This window comes from Ptychodera flava, unplaced genomic scaffold (genome assembly GCF_041260155.1).
Source record: "Ptychodera flava strain L36383 unplaced genomic scaffold, AS_Pfla_20210202 Scaffold_35__1_contigs__length_1935909_pilon, whole genome shotgun sequence".
Lineage (NCBI taxonomy): Eukaryota > Metazoa > Hemichordata > Enteropneusta > Ptychoderidae > Ptychodera > Ptychodera flava.
This window is the reverse complement of record NW_027248357.1, coordinates 1,553,515-1,575,973: the sequence shown is the minus strand read 5'-3', so window position 1 is coordinate 1,575,973 and position 22,459 is coordinate 1,553,515. Positions and strand designations below refer to the sequence as shown.

The following is a 22,459-nucleotide window of genomic DNA, read 5'->3' as shown; positions in this document are numbered from 1 at the left end:
TAAGCACACAAGAAATGCCCGTAAAACCCGTCCGAGCTGAGCGATGACGGCATAAGCGTGTCGCAATGCATTCTGGGTAATTACGGTAAAATTTGTGTATAGCATGTTCTATGATAGTAATACCGGAAATAGAGAGAAAGAAAGAAAGAAAGAAAGAAAGAAAGAAAGAAAGAAAGAAAGAAAGAAAGAAAGAAAGAAGGAAAGTGAGAAAAAACTAACAGTTCCAGAGCTGGTCTCTGGAACTAAAAATACACAATTGAAGATTTCATCATACTTTGAATATATCACATCGGACCATCCCTAAGAACATGTCAACCAAAGCTATCCGATGAGTGGTTTTTTGAGAATGAAATTTTCTGACCAAAAATGGCAACATTGCCCCAAAAATACAAAATTACAGATTTCATCAGAAATTCAATATATATTACTTAGCTCATCTGTAGAAACCTGTATACCAAATTTCAAAGCTATCAGAACAGTACTTTTTGACCAAAAATGGCAAAAATTGCCCCAAAATTACAAAATTACAGATTTCATCATAATTTCAATAAATATCATTAAGGTGATCTGTAGGAACCTGTTTACCAAATTGCAAAGCTATCAGATATGTAGTTTTGAAAATACACATTTTTTGACCAAAAATGGAAAAAATTAACCCAAAATTACAAAATTGCAGATTTCATCATAATTTCAATAAATATCATTAAGTTCATCTGTAGGAACCTGTATACCAAATTTCAAAGCTATCAGATGAGCAGTTTTGGAAATACACATTTTTTGACCAAAAATGGCAAAAATTGCCCCAAAAATACAAAATTACAGATTTCATCAGAAATTCAATATATATTACTAAGTTCATCTATAGAAACCTGTATACCAAATTTCAAAACTATCAGACCAGTACTTTTTGAAAAAAACATTTTTTGACCAAAAATGGCAAAAATTGTCTTAAAAATGCAAATTTGCATATTTCTGCACAATTTGAACAAATCTGAAATAGATCATCCCTAGGGATATATGTACCAAATATCAAAGCTATCTGACTTGTAGTTTTGAAGAAGAAGATTTTTAAAGATTTTTTTACCAAAAATGACAAAAATTGCCTTAAAATACAAATATGCAAATTTCACCACGATTTGAACAAATCTGACTGAAGTCACCCTAAGTAAACTGCATATCAAATTTAAAAGCAATCAAACAAGCGGTTTCAGAGAAGAAGATTTTTTTACCAAAAACACAAAAAATGCCCCAAAAATACAAATATGCAAATTTCACCACGATTTGAACAAACTTAAGTGAGGTCACCCCAAGTGAACTGCATATAAAATTTCAAAGCAATTGGACTTGCAGTTTCAGAGGAGAAGGCAATTGTTGACGGACGATGGACGAACGACGACGGAAAATCAACCTATTTGATAAGCTCCGCGTCGCTGACAGTGGAGCTAAAAAACTTGAAAATTGGGTTTCGTTCTCTTGCACGGATCGCCAGAAAAGGGTGATTTTGCCACACCTATATTAAATGGAACATTCCACTGAAACGTATGGGCCGATTTCAATGTATGACCCCTTGTTGGAAACGTCAGATAATTCTCTAATGCGTCAGAGCCCCAATGTTGCGATGTTCACATGTTGTCATCGTTTGAAATTGAAAGAAGAACTTTGATCGAAAATCTCGACCTCAAGACTGCAAAATTTTGGATGAGCGGCTATCTGATAAAATTTAGTGTATATTAAGTAAGATTCGAAGGTTTCATGAAATTTTGTTGAGCGGTTTTTGATGGAAATTGATCGACAAGTACGTTGAGCGCGATCGGGAGGTAGCGTGAGTACCACTATCAACATTTCCACTGCAAAAAATTTAACCCACGGCCTTTGTTTGCCGTGTTGGGTGTCGACATCGCTGCAATAATTGCAGTCCATGTGTCTTTGTTTTGCCGTGTTGGCTATTCAGCCACTGGCATGGCAAGGCTGAATAGCCTACACGGTGAACAAAGGCCCGTGGGCAACAATTATTGCAGCTACCGACATTTTGACTTGAGTGAGGCCAGTGTGTACGCTATCGCGTACTGCGTAAACAGTTTGGATGAGTGTATATGTCTGGCACCAATGATTGTAGTTACCCATTTAGCTGACATATTGCTAATTACAAAACTTACAATGAATAAATCTTTTTGAAATGTAATAATTTGCATAAATTAGCATACCTGAAAGGCTGATCAGGAAAACTACATAGGATATGGTCAGACATCATTTTGAATGATTTCATTGAATTCAGCATGTTTGAAAACATACAAATTGAAAATTCTATGTCTCTATGTGGAAGAATAATCGAGATATTTAATTTTTGCATATTTAATTGGGTGGACTTAGTTTTTCTGTGAACGCACTGTTTTTATGGTCTGTGAAATTAGATAATATTCAATTTGAACGCATATAATTTGTAGTTGAATAAGTTTTTTCAGAGTGAATGGCCACAATTGGTTTCAAAAGGAATATTGCAACAGGTTTTAAGCTTTCATCAAAGCTATTTATGTATTATTTCTGATATATTGACATCAAAACTTCATTAAAATTAAAAACTTTTCATGAACGGCAGAAAAAAATACGAAAATTTATCACTTTAAAAATCTGTATCTCCGGAACTACTCGTCCAATCTTGATCATTCAAGGCTTATTTTGTTCCCCTCAGTGAGATCTTTAGATTGAAGTACATTCCAATTCTCTACTCCAAATATCTCGTCAATCGATCATTTTCGCTTGTCATACGCGGCATTAACGAAAGCTCTCTCATAGACAATCATGTAACAGAAAAATTAAAACTCTGATAACTTCATTAATATCCAAGGCACGCCCACCAAAACCTTTACGGTTCTTGCCATTTAGATCCTGAAGCTGTGTACAAAATTTGGTTGACATCCCTTCAGCAGTTCTTGAGATATCCGGTATACAGACACACACACAGACATCGCTAAACCATATGCTCATGTGTGTGACACGTGAGCAAAAACTTGCCGGAGCCGTACGGAGCTGTCAGAGGCAGTCGTGCAAGATTATAACTGAGTTAGGGAGTCCAGTGACCTACGTCACGGGAAGTCGGAGCAGGAAGTTCAAATTTTTATTCTTGCATAAAAGGAGCCCCAAGGGTTATTGGGTGATTACCTCTACACCGAAGCCTCGGGCGCTGTAGGCTCTGGTGGCTACCGCACAGGTCACTGGTTCACCGTTGCATGGCCTGGCTCTCTCCAAGCCTCAATCGAATGGAAGGAGATGTACCCAATACTAGTCGCCTGTTCAATGTGGGGGCATCGCTGGCATGGCCGCCGAATGCTATTTCATTGTGACAATCATAAAAGGCACGACGAGATGCCGGATATCATGAAACTAGTAAGGAGCGTCTTTTATGAGGCAGCCAAAGAAAATTCCATGTCATGATTGCCCACATCAGTGGAATTGATAACTCAGTTGCTGATGCACTTTCTCGTTTACAGATGGAGAGATTCAGAGCATTGGTGCCCGAAGCAGATGCCGGCCCCATGCCTGTACCAACAAGACTATGTCCATCCCGCCTGCTACACAACAACTGACGGAACTAGCAACCGTCCATATCCATAACAGTGTGGCAGAGAACACGTGATGAACATACCAGGTAGGACAAAATTGCTACATGGATTTCTGCTTATCACACGGACTACCTGTCGCCTTACCTGTCACAGTCAGGACAGCCATACTCTTCGTTACGTATCTGGCAAACCGAGGACTAGCATACCAAACCATCAAAGTGTACCTAGCCGGGGTGATGCATAACCACGTTGAATGCTGGTATGCTGACGACATAACAACACACGCTCTTCTGCAATGGACACTGTAAGGGATCAGGAGAAGCATCGGAGAAGTGCGACGGCCACGACTATCAATCACCATTGACCTGCTCCGTCGCCTCAAGGAATGGCTGCATCAGCGTAACGACATGTGCAGCAATGACAAGCTCATGGTATGGGCAAGCTTCACACTGGCATTCTACGGCTTCTGAGGGTAAGTGAGTTCACCTCGCGAACACCTACGGAATTCAACGTAAACGCCACATTGCTCGCCCAGGACATAGTGCTAACGGATGTGATTGAAATCAGGATAAAGTCATCAAAGACTGCCCATACGCTCATGGGCACACCATCCGTATCGCTCCAACTGGGACCTCTCTGTGTGCGGTCCGCGCATATGGGAAGCATACCAGGAACCGCGGCTACGTATGCAAGGGGAACCTACGTTCCAATTTGCAGATGGCACATGGCTCACACGACAAAGACTGAACCAAAGCCTACGGGAACTGTTACCTAGGCAGGAACTACAGATGCTAAACTGTATGTGATGCATAGCTTCCGCAGTGGCGCAGCCACGACCGCTGCCGAAGCCGGCTTGCCTGACTGGCTCATAAAAACACTGGGCAGATGGAGGAGTGATTCGTACCAGATCTACATCAAGACACCCTTGACATAGTACCGAAGGTACTCGCGGCATTAGCTTACGTTTTAGAACACATGAGTATAAATGTGTGTATAACTAGATTATTTAACCAAAGGCAATTATTGTACCCAAAATTTCGGAGACTTCCAAATTTTATTTGATGGAATGTTACAATCTTCTGTCAATATTTTTATATTTCTAGGTAGTGTCTTGTACTTTTCAAAACATCAATTTTCACTATTTGGCAGATGTATTCTGGAGTTCACAAATTGCATGTACATGTAAAAATGTATGCACTGTAATTATACAAAGGGATAATATTCAAATGACTTTTTGAGACAAATACCTGTTGATCTTGATCATTAAGATGTTCCAAAATTTCTTCAAATTCTTCATATTCTTCATCATCTGGTTCAATCCCTGATAATCTTGCTACAAAACAAGGCACAAAATAAAAACAGATATTCCAAAATAATGTTTTGAAAAATACTATAATTGAGATGCTTTGAAATATACAATAATTTTAAGATAGACAATAATTAGTGAAGGTCAAATGAAAGAATATCATCTGCCACGGACGACAGTTTAAACATAGGGCCAAAGTCCCTGAAGCTACTATAGACATGGATACATGACTGTATGAAATTATCTCACTAAGGTCATCCTAGGGACTTGTAAACCAAATATTAAAGCTGTCTGACCAGCGGTTTTGAAAAAACAAGCGACTCAACAGTTGACAGAGCTCTGCTGCGTTATGTAGAGAATAACCTGTTGTGACACATGTATTGATGAAGAAGGTGGATATCTTTGATAGCTCATTTCAGGATGGCCTCACCAAAAATGGAAAAAAAAATTCCGTAAAAATACACCTTTGCATATTTCATCACAAGTTGGGTTATCCCTAGGGACCTGTATACCAAATAACAAAGCTGTCTGACCAGTGGTTATGAAGAAGAAGATTTTTTACCAAAAACGCTTTTTTGGGTGCTAATTTGCATATTTTCAACAATATCAAAAATTAATAAAATAGTTTCTCAAAATCATATATTTTATCGACATAGCAAATATCAAATCAGTAAGTACTGCAGTTGTCAAGATATTTGAGTGGACGAAGGCCTAACAAACGGACATACATAGTTATTACATACATACATACATACATACATGCACATATATACATACATACATACAGACTGACGGTGCACGCCGGACGGATACCCATCGCAATAGCTTTATAGACTATATTAGTCTATAGTAGCTAATAAACGAGAGTTAATTACATTCTGATTAAAGTAAACAAGACTTGCTTAATCAAGATTTACGTCTTAAAAAGCAGCATATATGTATCTGTCAGGGTATAAAGAATCTTAAGCTGGTTATCTTTATCAGTATTCTCCATCCTATCAACAAAGCACATTTTAACTTTCAAATTAACATTGTAAGTAAGTTCTGTTGAATAAGTTGAGACTGTACGTACTCAGAGAAAGCACACTGAAGAGACAAATGTTTGAAACTGAAGAAGTTCAAGGTCATCAAAAGCATTATGAGGAATCATGTAACACTTTCATTGCACTGTTTACACAGATTGCATAATTGCTATAAATAGCACATGAGGAATCTTACAGCCCAGCTTTACCATAAAAACCCTATCACTTTGACCACTCTTTTAATTGACCACTCTATTTTTTCCTCAAAAAGTAATTTTATTTTATCCTTACCAAGTCAACCATAAATGGAAATTAGAACTTTCTCTATCTCTATTTATTTGACCACCCTATCATGACAAACTATTATGAGCAATTTCTTTTAGATAACATACAGGGCACAATAAATGACGGTTCAGAATATATCAAAGTTGGGATTCAGGAAAGTTGCGTTTACATGTTTTAATCCTCCAAGATGGTAGGCATTTCACTTTGAACTGTCAAAAAAAGTTGAACTTTCTGATAATTCTACACTAAAATTATTTGGCTTTGATGATTTCCCAATTAATTCAATTATTTAAAATCATATTAATTATTTTTTTCTGGGTGAATTGATAGGGTTTATACAGTACAAGAATTACATACAATGTAAGTCAAATTTTGACCAAAAATAAAAAAAATTCCTTAAAAATACACCTTTGCATATTTCACCACAATTTGAACAAATCTAAGTTGGGTTATCCCTAGGGACCTGTATACCAAATAACAAAGCTGTCTGACCAGCGGTTATGAAGAAGATTTAATAACATTGTTTCTAGAGCCTTCAAATCTCTTGGTTTTATTAAGCGTCTCTGCCAGCCATTCAATGACATTTCAGCAATTATTTCTCTGTTTTTGTTTATGTAAGATCTATTCTAGAGTATGGCTCTGTTGTGTGGTCACCCAACCAGCAGGGCCGGTCAGAAAAATCGAGAGAGCACAAATTAATTTGCAGGGTTTTACATGACGCGCATTTCTGCGTCCTTTACGCATAAAACCGGACGCAGGACCCCTCAAAAACTAAACTACGCGTCCCTTCGGACGCAGAAATATCTGTTGCTAGTGTACATGGTGTATATCTCGCGAAGCTGCTGGACACGTAAAACACATCCCAGTAAACCTTACCGACCCCATACTTTAATGGAATGCTCCGTAGTGCATTGGCCTCCACTGTTTGATGACCAATGGTACCCGCGGAAACAAATTTTATTACCGTAAAAAGTGACTTTCAAAATGTAAACTCATTCTTAATTGGTCGATTTCTTGTTTGCGTCGATTAACACATGTTTATGCATCATGGCGGGTCGTGTCAAACACCCAAAACAGGCCGATCTGCGAAAGTTTTTTCGGCGGCCGCAGCAACCAGCACGATGCAGGTTGGTCGAGGCCGAAACAGCAGATGCGATACTGATACATCAGCCCCCCGGCCAAGTCAGCAAAATTACGAATATTCAACAGAAGTTGGCTCGATAGGTTTAAATGGCTTCGATACTCTGAAGAGCGAAACGTCATGGAATGCGATGTATGTTTGAAAGCAAATGTCACATGCCCGTTCATGAAGGTTGTTCCAATTTTCAACATTCAACTCTCACTCGTCATCAGGAATCAAAAAGTCATCTCACAAGTGTTAAAATCCTAAGCTTGAGGTCGCAATTTACTACTGCTTGCAAATCTGCAGAGGACCGGCAGTTGCAGGGTAAGAGTAACGAACTCGAGGCATACGCTGCACAATTACGTACTGTTTACCTGATCGCTAAACGTGACCTTCCATGCGATGTATTCACTGACATCATGCATCTACAGAATCTGAACGGCTTAGACATTGAATATTACAAACGTCCTCAGATAGTTATGGAGTTTGAAGAGTGTATTCAACGTGTAATTGAGAAGTCCCTGATTGATAGTATACATGCAAGTGACTTCATCGGTATAATGTTGGATGAGACTTGTGACATTACCGTTCATAAGAAACTTGCTATATGTTCGATATATTCAGAATGGCGAGGCGAATGTTTCTTTCCTCGTAACCAGCAAATTACAGATGCCACTGCTGCAGGGATCGAAAACGCCTTGATTGAATTTTTGATTAGGAAAGAAATCTGTGACGCGGCCGTAGACAAAATATACGGACTAGGAACAGACAAATGTTCATCAAACTGGTTGGCCCATCATAGATGATTTTGACTTCATGAACACTGCTAGGTTATTTTCCGAAGGAGTTGCTGGCAGAGTGTGAACTCAAACCTACTTGACTTGCTAGGTGAATGCCATTTCAGAATATGGAATTACTTACCTTCTTGTCAATTTGCCAAATTTGAATACTTGTTCAAATTTCACAACGTTGTGAACTTGTAATTAAAGTTATGAGATAATTTCAATCATGAATAGTGTTCTTTGAATTGATCAATGAGGGCCCTCAGTATGAACTAGAATTTTCATGTAAGAGTTATTTTAAGAAATGTGCAACCCATTTGCCGTGTTTTAATACTAATTGAACACAGTGAAGACCATGGCATGGATAAACAATAAATATTCTTGTGAAATAAATTGGGACCCCCATATTTTGATGTAGGACTCACATTTTAAACACCAGGGGTCCCAGGGACTCTCAAAAGTAAAAAGTGATGTAAAACCCTGAATTTGTGAAATACATTTGTCGCAAACTCAATGTTCACTGCAGTAAATCTAGCTACCCATTTTATTGCAGAATTCTGAACATTCCTAAGTTACACAATAGAAGACTAACCCTTGACATGTGCTTTTTGTACAAAATAATTCATTCACATTATGATGCTCCAGATATTCTAAATCAAATCTGCTTTTATGCCCCCAGTAGAAATTTACACAGGAAACCTCTTTTTAAACCAGACTTGTGTTCTGTTAATTGCAGAAAATTCTCGACAGTGCCCAGATGCATGTCTGTTTTTAATGATATCTCTTTTAAATGTAATATAGATATTTTTTCTACGCTGTGTAGTTTTAAAACTATTTTATCCAGTCATTTTAACAGTTCTCCTTTTTGATACGTGTATGTTTTTTTTTCAATTTAATGTATCGTGCTACTTTTATGGTTGTCTTGTATATTTGTCTTGTGTTTGTGTGACTTTTTTGTTTCGCAGATCTGTTAGTGGGTTTGCCCGTTGATCTGTGTATCAAATAAAATAAAAATAAAAAAATAAAAAAATAAGAAGATTTTTTACCCAAAACGCCTTTTTTGGCATTAATTTGCCTATTTTCAACAATATCAAAAAATTAAAAAAAGAAGTTCCTATTTTTCATCTACACAACAAATATCAAATCAGTAAGTACTGCGGTTCTCAAGATATTTGAGTGGACGGACGCCTCACAAACGACATACATACATACATACATACATACATACATACATACAGACTGACGACGGACGCCGGACGGATACCCATCCCAATAGCTTCTATAGACTATAGTCTATAGTAGCTAATAAAAACTGTACATGTCTGCTACAAAGATTATTTATCACCAGACAACATATAAATAAGTGAATTAACCAGATATGAACTGAAAATGCTCACGTGTTTCATTATATATTGCAGTTATGTGTAAATTTTAACCTTTGCCACATGTTTGCAACTTCATTGAAAATATTATGATCAACGTAATGAACAATAATCACCGCCGATCAGGTCATGAAGTATACAAATATGTAATTAGCTGAAATAAAAATATCAAAGTTCTTTTACTGCTGTCATTGTATCACCACTTTATATAGCAAGTGTAATTACCGTTGGCCAAGTCCTTCAAGCCAAATATGCCGAGCTGTGAAAGCTCATTAGATTTGCAAATTATAAAATGTGAAATGTGAAATAACTTTTGATATTGTTTTAACCTGGTATAATCATCAATGTACATAGCATGTTTTGCCAACTTTGATCGAGTAAATCCAGTATATATCCCTAATAAGCAAAGGTCATTAAATATGTAAATTAGGCATTGGCTTAAGTAAAAATGCTTAATGATTTTCAACAATGTTGTATCATGGTATCTGCAATATATGTAGCAAGTTTTGTCAACTTTGGTCAAGTTGATTCAGATATATATCTCTAATTAGGAAAGTTCATTTAATATGCAAATTAGGAATTGGCTGAAGAGAAAATGCTTAATGACTTTCAATAATATTGTATTATAGTGTCTTTAATGTACATAGCAAGTTTCATCAATTTTGATCAAGTCAATTCAGAAAAATATCCCTAATTATGAAAATTCATTTAATATGCAAATTAGGAATTGGCTGAAGTAAAAATGTTTTTTGATTTTCAATAATATTATATCACAGTATCTTTGATGTATATAGCAAGTTTCAACAACTACAATCAAGTTAATTCAGATATATATCCCTAATTTGGAAAGTTTATTAAATATGCAAATTGGGAATTGGCTGAAGTAAAAATGTTTAATGACTTTCAAAAATGTTGTATCATAGTAGCTTCAATACATGTAGCAAGTTTCATCAACTTTGGTCCAGTCAATTTAAATATATATCTCTAATTAGCAAAGTTCATTAAATATGTAAATTAGGAATTGGCTGCAGTTAAAATGCTTAATGACTTTCAATAATGTTAAATCATAGTACCTTTAATATACATACCAAGTTTGGTCGATTTTGATCGAGTCGAATCAGACATATATCCCTAATTAGGAAAATTCATTAAATATGCAAATTAGCAACTATCTTTCATGTCACCCCTTAATGGGTCCCACTACTGATATATCTTGGTGTGATCAACATTTGTAGCAAATCTCATCAAATTGTGTGTAGTCGTTTTTAATGAATATCCATTTTTTCTAAAATCATTAATTATGCAAATGAGCAAAAAGTATGCAAGCCACACCCACCAAAAACTAATCAGTTCTTGCCATTTGCTAACTGAATCTATGTACCAGATTTGATTCTGATCTGATAAGCCGTTTTTGAGATATCGGACCAACAGACAGACAGACAGACAGACAGACAGACAGACAGACAGACACACGGACACACAGACAGACAGACATCGCTGCGACATATGCTCACGTGTGTAAACACGAGAGCAAAAAAATTAAGTTATTACAGCCAATTTCTTCCAAGCAATCATTTGCCTTTTCCATTTTTGTCGGCCCTGGTATTTCCATGTATCAAAATCTAGTTTCAAAATCTGGTTTCAAAATAGTTGGATAGGAGGTATCTGTTTTCATGCCAACATTTTGTGATTAACTCTGATTGTTTGTTTAGCAGGTTAGACTTCTCAGCATTGATGATAAACACTTTCTCTGTCAGGCAAAGGTTACATCTCTTTGTTGCATTAGAGTAAGCGGTAGTATGGCACAAAACAGACAAGCTACCTGAGTGTTGTATATTTTTGTTTGGAAAGTTCTGTACTGTTTTTGCACTTTCATTGGTGAACAGCTGTAGATGGTTTAAGAAGCGGGTCCAACTACCATGCCCCTTCTCTAGGAATGGAAACTTCAAGTGCACAATGTGGAAACACTCATAACAGAGTCAACAACACACAGAACCTTGCGCAAATCAACAGAAGCAGAGCAACAGAAACATTTTAAGATAAGATACGTTGAACCATTTGTTTTGATGATCACTACAGGGGACACATTCTAAGTCATCACCTTCAGTCATATCATGCATCCAGTTGATCGACTTGTTCTTGCTTACACTACTCCTTCAAGAACTACTACTCCTTCAAGAGCTACCTTCCCTAATAAAGTCAACTGAAATATACTCTCAGTATAACTTGGCTTCGTCATTGCAGCAATGTCGAACTAACCTTACTAACAATATATTGTCCTCAATGTCAGATTCTGTAAATCCTTCAAATTTGGAGTTGGAATCAGAAAATGAATAAAACACATCAGCAATAATGTTACTCAAGACAACAGTTTTTTTTGTCTCCATCAGAAAAGTTTTGATTAACTTTGAATTTTGACTGCTGACCTGACTTCCGTACTTGGTAAACAGTGAATTGTGAAAGAATATTAATTCTAGTGCCGTTTCTAGATGACTGTATTGATCATATCCCTTTATATGAAGCAATGGAATCATAACTAGGAGTTAAAAGGTTGCCTTCACAAATAATATGCTTTCATGTACCTGCTGATAGGTGAAGTGTCAGTCATATTTGTGAAAACAATGTAAAAGGTAGTTTGTAATCCTGCTCTTGCACCCACATGCTGCCAGCTTTAGTGACTGACAAGTAATAAGATACATGTTACTACAGTACAAACAAGTCATCGTTAATGACAGTCCCCACTTCTTAATGGGTACTTTGATTACAATTCCTTGGAGAGGATAGAGTTCTGTTCATCAATTGGGTTTGTGATTAAAGATCAGTTCCATGGTGGTGAAAATGTAAAACCAATGTGGGATGACACCCTAATTACAAACGTTCATTAAATAAGTCAATTAGTAATTAATCAACAGAACATTCCCAAACATAACACTAACAGATTATCACATGTACCACATTTCATAAATGATACCGCTAAGTGTCAATGAAATGTGTTACAGCACTGTGAGATCAACATCTATACCATGTTTCATCAAATTTGATGAAGTGTTTCTGGATATATCACTCTAATCAGTACAGTTATTAAATATGTAAATTAAAAATTAATTAACATGACACTGCATAATGTCTTTATTCAATGTTAAAGCAATGTGAGCTCAACATCAGTACCAAGTTTTATGAAACTTGATGGACCATTTCTCGCCATATAAGCCTAATTACAAATTCATTAAATATGCAAATCAGCAGTTAATCGACATGATACTACTACTATATATCTTTGCATGCCACATCACTACTGGAAGAGCAACATCTGTACCAAGTTTCATCAAATTTGATGCAGCATTTCTTGACACATCACACTGATTATGAAAGTTCATCAAATATGCAAATTGGCAATCAATTAAAATGATACTACTTAACCCTTTTCACCCCAAGGCCCTGGGGTGAGTTGACAATTAGAAGTACCATGTAGCATGACGTTTGACTTAAGAACTTATCAAAGGCTGTCCCCCATACCCATATATTTTTGGAATCACCATAAAATTTTTGTCCTTACAATATTCAAATTCTGGTCATGTAACCTCATTACATATTGAAAATGGACGCCAATATATTAAAATTGTATTATTCAACTTATTTCTTTATTTTCACAGAATTCCTCATTAATCCATCATATTTCATCACAAAACCATTGCTCTTTGTCGCAGGAGCATAGACTGATATAAAATTGTGACAAAAATTGTGAAGAAACACTGATATTTTGTATCGTTCTGACCTGTTTATTGTAATATAAATAAAGGCTCGTGTAAGGGTCAGGTCTGTTGAAGCATAGTGTTACATTACATCCAGCATCTCAAATTATGAAATATCTCCCATAATAAGTATATATATTTTGAATGAATGGAACACTTGCCCCCCAAAATATGCGAATGCTTGTCATGTGACCTAATTAATTATTCAAAATGGCCGCCAACATTAGAAATTTATGATTTTCTTTTAAATGTTTTCCAATTTTCCAGTAAAGATAATCAATATTGTATCATATACCAATGCGAAATCACATTTTACAGTCTCATGATCTTCGATGTAAAGTTTATATATTATGTTTAACTTTACACAGATTTGATAAATCTTACACAGATTTTCTTGTCCTCACTCATAATCAGTTCGTTGCCACTCTTAATTTGGAGGGTCGTTTTCGAACAACTGCGCTTGCCCAGATCTCAACTCGATTACGTCACTGACTTCGAAGTCTTTGTGTTTTGATTTTGACATCGGCTAATTTCGTCCTTTGTTTTAACGCTATGCAAGGCCAAGTTAGGAAAAAATCGGTCATGGTTAACCTCGTGACTAACCTCACTACAACATCATGGCAGCAAGAGAGCATGGTAAATAGTAATTTGCCAACTTTTCGAGCTTTCTGTTTGACGTAGTGCGATCGTCACCTCAATGTTTTCAGTATCGGCAGTGACAGGTCAAGCACCTGCAGTTCAAAAAAGTCCCATTTTCGCGTACTTATGTGTTTGTGAGCAATGTCATTCGAGTTATTCAATCGATAAATATAGATGAACAAAGGATGGCAGTTTCATTGAGCTACGTTGACGGGGGACGTTGGGGGACATTTTGAAAATCGGTTACCCTTCCAAATTGTATTCGTTTAGCCTGGTCAAGCCAGCGAAATTGATGAACGCCGAACTGTGGATGGTTCAAAGACTTTGGAAGTGCAGATTTTTGATAAAGAGCTATGTTTATTGACTGAATGTTTCAAAGTTGTCTTTCCCGGGGTTGATGCATTTGACAAACTTCATAAGATTATTTCCAAATACCCCACACTAGGGTAGTACGTGGGTAGGGGCTGACATTGACTTCGTACTTTCCACTGTCCCTATACACTCCCTCCGCGGCCCGCCTGTTCTCGGCCAGTATCTAGTCTCGGCCAGGGCATGAAAAAGAGTTCTGTAGTTAAACCACATCGTAATAATACCAATGAATTATCCCCCGGGAATTCACCAATGAATGGGTGCTCAGTTATGAACACAGAGGAAAATGTACGGCAAAGCTAAACTTGAAATTGGTGTTTAAACAACCTGTATATCTTCGCTAAGTGATCGGTCCCGGCATTATTACCACTTGCCCGGTCACCGTCCATTCCGAGTGAGTACAGTTCAATAGTTGATTCCCGCTGTAATCTGTGTGACGTAATCGGCATTGAATAGGCATGCGCGTATCAAAGTTCACGAGGTCGTACAATCTGTGATTGCGCGAACGAACCTCCAAATTAAGAGTGGTAACGAACTGATAATCGAAGAATTACATACAGGGCCCTTGAATAGGGGTCAGGTCAAGGTATCCTATTTTATAACATCTGACATTTGAATTTATCAACCTTTGTTGACAATAACATAATATGTTTTGGAATTGTAGTATAAAAATTACCCCATAAATATGCAAATACTGGCCACATGACCTCATTAAATATTCAAAATGGCCACAAGTATTCTAAATTTACAATGATTTTCACATATTTGCTTCTCTTTCTGACGACATTCTAAAGAATTTATCACTTCCTATTGCTCAATTATGTCGAAATGTATATTAGATTCTTTAGTCTACAACTGATGATTCCAAAACAAATTTTTTAATCATTTCATGAACCAAATACAAGCTTCTTTCAAATCACAGTGGAAAGTAAGATTATAATCATTTTACAAAATACAGAATTTGATTATTCGAGTTTACAAACTTCATCCAATATACATACAAAACATAAGAACACACAATTTATGGTAACAAAACAACATTTATTTTTGTTTTTCTTTAGTAAATAAGAAATTAAAAATGGTACAGCTACATACTAAAATAGCGTCAATGATGACACTGTTTCTCCTCAGTGCATTTAGCTGCAGGGATGCAAGGAGAGAGGTTTTGGAAATGTTGCTGAGAAAGATGCAAAGAAAGGGTTAAAATGTGAAACTGTAATAAAATCTACTGTTTTTAAGCAGTGAGCGTCTAGCTTGGTAAACGTGACATCTCGTACATGAAGGCAAAAAACATAATTTTCACATGTCCACCAAACTTGGAATTTGTGTAGATCAACAATATCATCCAAATTGATTGATCTGCAATATTTTGTATGTTCCTTGCTACAAAATTCTGACCGAATTGAATTATAACAGGAGAACATGCATGCATGACTGGACAGTGTGGACTGTGTATTGCATGCACTACATCTGCCGTGATGATGGATTACCAGACGACCACATTGCATCAAAGAACTGTAAGTTTACAAAGAAAATATAATTCCAAACAAACTTTCTTCATTGATAGCCTTGCCTTTTTTTTGGGATATTGAATGGACATATTTATTAAGATGTCACTTCAGCTTGTCCATGACAGTGAATTGATATTTGCCAAACTTGATCGGCCCAGCCAAGTACACATGCTTACTCATAACAGCTGGACCGTGATGATCACAACATTGTTTTGTGATATTCCGATACAAATTAAAATATTTTGATCAATATATTGCATTGACTGTAAAGTTGCAAATGTTTCTTTGGGTGTTGAAACATGTCAGCATAGTGTGTCACAAATCAACACACCAAACAGCGATGTTCATGTAAGAACAACCTGCTTGATTTCCATGGACTTTCTGGTTGCCCATTGCACTGGTATGCCTGTTTCCTCTGGCTTCTGAAAATTCTTAGTAAATTAACAAATTAGTCACAAAAGTTTAAGTAAATTTCAAAATTTGTTAGTAAACTGGGAATTTGCAAAGTGAGACATTGTACAAGCAACAAGTCATTGACAATGACATAGTCCCCACTTGTAATAGGAGTATTATTCTTGATGGGGCAGGGAAATGTGGTCATTAAGAAGTATCACTGGAGTGTATATATGTTGAGATCTATGGGCACATAGGTCTATGTCGTTGTTCCCAATTTGAACACACGAGGAATGTCTAAGTTATGGTTCTAAATCGGGAAAAAAGATCAGACCTCTAGCTGTATTAGCCAGCCATGAAATACATATGCGCATAATAAATGAGGTACAAGATGTGACATCTTAAGGTCTAATATCCTATCAAAATTGGAGGGTATAGAACTTGTGGTTACTGAGTTATGCATATATATATAATCAAGGTCACAGGTCATTGAGGTCACGTGACATTTTGGAAAAAAAAATTTAGTGCTAATTAATCCATATATGCCAAAAATCAGACCTCCAGCTCTATTCGCTTGCCCAGAATTAGATGTGTGCATAATTAATGAGGTAAAGCGTGTGTTGCCATAAGGTCTCAAATCTTACTTAATATAAAGGACATAGCATTGTGGTTACTTATTTATTGACATAAACGTATATTTTAGGTAAAAGGTCATCAAGGTCACATGATATTTGTCAGAAAACTTCTATCCTATAGTTATCCCTATATACCAAAAATCAGACATTCAGCTCTATTGGCTTCCTCAGAATTAGACATGTGCATAATTCATGAGGTACAGTATGTGGCGTCATAAGGTCTCCCATCATACCAAATATGAAGGGTGTACCACTTGTGGTTACTGAGTTATGGACAAATATGTATATTTCAGGTCAAAGGTCATTGAGGTCACGTGACATTTTGTCAAAAACATTGTATTGCTAAGTTATCCCTATATACCAAAAATCAGACCTCTAGCTCTATTGGCTCGCTCAAAATTAGATATGTGCATAATTAATGAGGTACAATATGTGGCGTCATAAGATGTTCCATCATACCATACATGAAAAGTGTAGCACTTGTGGTTACTGAGTAATGTACAAATATGTATATTTCAGGTCAAAGGTCACCAAGGTCACGTGACATTTTGTCAAAAATTGTATTGCTAAGTTATCCCTATATACCAAAAATCAGACCTCTAGCTCTATTGGCTCGCTCAAAATTAGATATGCACATAATTAATGAGGTACAATATGTGGCGTCATAAGGTGTCCCATCATACCATACGGTATATGAAGGGTGTAGCACTTGTGGTTACTGAGTTATGGACAAATATGTATATTTGAGGTCAAAGGTCACCGAGGTCACATGACATGTCAAAATATCTGAGATATCTGCGTGAACTGATGGACGAACGGATGGACGAACGGACAGACATGACCCAATCTATAAGCCCCCTGGACTTCATCCGTGGGGACTAAAAACTGTGTCACTGCATCCTTTTTGCAATATGAATACGATGAGATACTAAATTTTTAGTTTTCATGGCCTATACATGGGAGTCTATGGAGATTGACTTATACATGGGAGTCTATGGAGGTGTAAACTAAAAAGTCCTCTAACACGGCCAAATTTGATCGCATTGTGAAACAAATCGACGTGCATCTGTATGGGGTAGGGTACTATCCTTGTGCAAAGTTTGAAAGAAATTGACCAGTGCATGTCTGAGATATCTGCGTGAATGGACGGACGCACTGACGGACTGACGCACGGACGGACTGACGCACGCACGGACGCATGGACATGACCAAACCTATAAGTCCCCTGGACGGTGTACGTGGGGACCAAAAAGCAACATCTACATGTATTTTGTATGGACTACACTGAATGACGGTACAAACAATAGTCCCCACTTTTTAAACAAAATGCTGTCACATGGCCATATTTGATCTGATCACAAAACAAATTTACGTGCATATGTATGACATAGTGAATAATGCTTGTATAAAGTTTGAATGAAATCACTCCAGGTAACTCTACGTGAATGGAGGAACGGACGGACGCACCATAGACGGCCGGATGCATGCACAGAGGGATGCATGGACATGACCAAACCTATAACTCCCCACTAATAAGACATCATTATTTGTATTTTTCTATAGCTTGCTGACCAAATGCAAACACCTCACAGAATAAAGAAACCGGAATCTTACCTGCCTTAGCCATAAAATACGGAGGTAGTTCTCCTATGGCAGTGCCAGCACCCTACAAAAATGACAAGATAATTTTTTGAGATCAACAAACTGTTCCTAGTGAATTCCACAAATTGATGAGGGACAAAAATTCTCTACCCTACCGGACAACAAATGGCCACCATGCTGCCATATGGATTGTATCACAAAACAAATCAATGTGGATATGCATGACATAGGTCAATGTCCTTGTACCAACGTTGAATAGAATCGGTTGAAACGTGCCTGAGTTATGGCTAAGCACATGACATATTGTAGCACAAAACAAATCGACTTGCATATGTATGACATATGAAGTAATCCTTGTACCAAGTTTGAATGAAATCACTCCAGGAATCTCTGAGACATCTGTGTGAATGGACAGACGGACGGACGCACACACAGACGGACGCACGCACGCACGGATTGATGGAGATGCATGGAGACAGATGAGTGTCGACATATATCAAAGAAATTTGAAACTTTTCACTGACGACAATCTCATAACATTTATGATGATACTGTTAGTGTCATTAGTAATTTGACTCCAAATCTATTTTACCAAACTTGAGGAAGTGCTATATCAGGGCTCAAAATTAGCGGTAGTCCCGTGTCCACAGACTACCAACTTTTCCCTTTGGCTACCAAATCCATGAAATGGCAGCCCACATGGACTACCAAAACCTGGAACATGAAATTACTTAGTGGGCGACATGATGTTGATCGTTGTGAGATGACCGATGCTCATACCGGTACAGTCAACCACGCTGGACACAGAAAGGCCAGACTATGATTTTATGATTTGTCATGCAAATTAAAAGGCGACAGTGCAATCATATTTGTTGCGACAAACTTTTAATAGAATATTATCTGAACTGATGTACTTGGATGACAGGCTTGGGAAATGATGGCCAATGAAAATTCATTTTCATAGTTATTTAATCACAATGTATCAATCACAATTAAACTCAAAATTATTCAAACTGCAAAGAAAAAGCTGTCGGGCCATCCACAAATTACACTTTCCGAAGTGTACAAGGTCATCCCATGATAGCGTAATATGGTGGAGAAATATTGCCAAAATTGCCACGAAAGTATTAGGAACATGACTGTACCAAGTTGTCATCCTGAAATTCATAGTTAATCTATTTTAGCCATCTTACGTTTACACGTGCTGAGTGAAAGCCTTTGCCATGGCGAACATCAAAATTTGTATATAAGCTCTGTGTATGTGTGAATATAAGGTCGTCAAACTTTGAGGTGTCACCGTTCTCCTAAGGCTATGATCTGCAGGTATTGATGTCAAATGACTAGAAAATTATTTCCTGGATAGAATCATGAAAAAAAATCTTTCACTGTCTAGATATAAATAAAAATATCCCTTACAAAAACCTATTCATTCATGCTTGGGCTACGAACCTTGTCACTGGGCTATCAACTTCAAAATATGGTAGCCCAATAGGACTACCAGGGAAAAAGTTAATTTCGAGCCCTGTATATATATTGATTTCACAGGTATCTTACTCTTCTGTGAAGCGAATAGCTGTGTCAGTCAACAGCTTATTTGCATATTTAATGACCTTTTTGTAATACCGTAAGTAATGTTGGTCAAAATTACTGTACACTTGCTACATATGAAGGTGACAGATATCTAGACTATTCTGAGAAATATTAACGAGTGTCCTCTCAATGAATTGATAAACTACAGTGTTTTTATTGACATTACTGAAGGTGTTTTCACTTGATTTGAGCTGCACTTAATGTTTCTTCCCTGCTCAAAATCCAAAGGACAAAAGTCAAAGAAATTTATCATCTTTATTTCAGCCAATTACATATTTGTACATTTAATGGCCTTATTAATTTGTGGTGAATATTGTTCATGATGTTGATCACTTTCATTAGGCAAACATGTGGCAAAAGCTTAACTTTACTTAAAACTGCAATATATACTGAAACGCATGAGCATTTTCAGTTCATATCTGGTTGTAAAATATTGAAGGTCTAGGCTTTTAGTTTTGGCAGATAAAAGCTTTTGTCATTTCTGCATTTTGAAGCTCATCTACATTAATTTTGAGCCCTGACTTTAAGATTTTAAATTTCATCTTTGACATTGAACAATTACAACCGCTAATGCTTCTTTTGCCATTTTTATATTACAACTTGGATCCTATTAAACTGAAATCATTGCTGTATGAAGTTAAACAATACATTTTCTTAATACTATAGATAAAAATTCATTCTATTGGCTAGTTGGACTGAGCATGGCATTATGTGAAATAGGTAACAGTGATGAAGGATTGACCTGAGGTGTTGACTTACCCACATAAATGCTTCTATTCTGACTTTACTCATTATTGTCCACATACTCATATGTACCTTCTTCATCTGGACAAATGATTCTACAAATAAAACAAACATAAAGTTCTAGACTGTGTTATGCAGGTCATTCTTCCCTCCCCATTCCCATGACCAGTTTAATTAGTTTAGAATAGTCTAGAACATTCTGAAGGTCATGTTTATTACAGCTGAAGATATTAGGGACTGGTCAGTTTCTTCGGCCTGGGGGGGGATGGATTATTTTTGTTGCCGATGTCAAAAAGTGGCTGACCCCCCTATTCCAAATTTTGAAAACAGGGTGACCGCCCTATTCCAAATTTCGAAAACAGGGTGCACCCTGCACGTGACAACTGTAAAACAAAAGGTGGACATACATTTATATATATATATATATATATATATATATATAATATATATATATATATATATATATATATATATATATATATATATATATATATATATATATATATATATATATATCAGTCATTCTGTGTTTTAATGAAATTGTTGACATGTCAGTTGAGTTGTAAGATAGGAATTTTTAAAGTGTCAATCTTAAAGTTTGAATACAGTACATTTTGAATGAGCTGTGAATGTATTTCACACTTTCTATGCTTAACCAGATGTCCTGAACAGAAATGGATGTCAATCATTAATATCAGAGGAAAAAGCAGTAAATTGAAAATTTTGATGGGTGGTAAGACTTGCCAGCCATCCGATTAAATCTCCTGAGCAGCCATAGAGAGCTATTTTAGCCAAATCTGGTGTGTGCAGTGTCTGAGATGACCTTTTCTTGTAACATTAAAACCATAAAAGCACAGCTAATAATGACAAAAACTGCCTTTTAACTGTTTTTTGGTCATAACAAAGCATCATTCTACTGAAAACCTGAGACACAAAGGAAAACAGTTGCATCAATGAGAACAAAATATATCTTGTCATTTTTCTCTCTCTAAAATAAGTCACTGTATCAAATATATATTGTGAAATATTTGTGCATGTTGCTTTCTCATACTGAATTCTCATAGAGAGAACAGAAAAGTATCATGCTTTTCATATGAAATGCAAATTTCATAACGGTACACTTTCACTTAGCAAACATCAAGATGTCTCTGGCATATAGCTCTGATTTATTAAAGTATGGCGCCCGAAGGGCGCGGAGAAAAATATGAAACATCCTGATATCTCTGATATATATGTCTGATGTATATTAAAAGTCATGCACAGGAAGGGCGTGCTGAAAATGTCCGATATATTCAAGTAATGCGCTCGAAGAGCATGCTGAAAAATATTAAACATACAGAAATCTCTGATATATGTATGCCTGATATATTAAAGTTGGGCGTGCTGAAAAATATGTCTGATTATTATTAAAGTTACGCGCCCGAAAGGCGCGCCGAAAAATGCAACTGAATGATGAAATTTGTGGCTGACACGATGCATTTTAGGCAAGAATGAGCCCGTGTCAAAATTCCTAAAAACACACTGACCTATTGGGCATTTCAAAAACATGGTGACCCCCTATCATCAAGTCAAAAACAGGGTGACCCCCCCCCCCCATGAATCCACCCCCCCACCCAGGCCGAAGAAACTGACCAGTCCCTTAGCATATCTATGGAAAGTCTAGAATTTTCTACTGATCTCAGGATAACTTCATTTCACTATACATACGGGGCTACACAGACACCCAGTCGCCTGGCTTTTCTAGGATGCAGTTACTGACTGGCC

The 22,459-nt window shown here is 36.7% G+C and overlaps 1 protein-coding gene across 1 annotated transcript in view; it reads right to left on the bottom strand.

The window, feature by feature from the left end:
- The window catches only part of LOC139127741 (vacuole membrane protein 1-like), a 74,606-nt gene extending 53,797 nt beyond the window's left edge, over positions 1–20,809 (bottom strand). The window contains exons 1-3 of the mRNA XM_070693631.1: positions 20,711–20,809; positions 18,374–18,425; positions 4,808–4,893 (exon numbers count right to left, since the gene is read on the bottom strand). Of these exons, the coding sequence (XP_070549732.1) occupies positions 4,808–4,893; positions 18,374–18,425; positions 20,711–20,809 (237 nt within the window). The remainder of the gene's footprint in view (positions 1–4,807; positions 4,894–18,373; positions 18,426–20,710) is intronic.
- Positions 20,810–22,459: the final 1,650 nt, after the last annotated feature.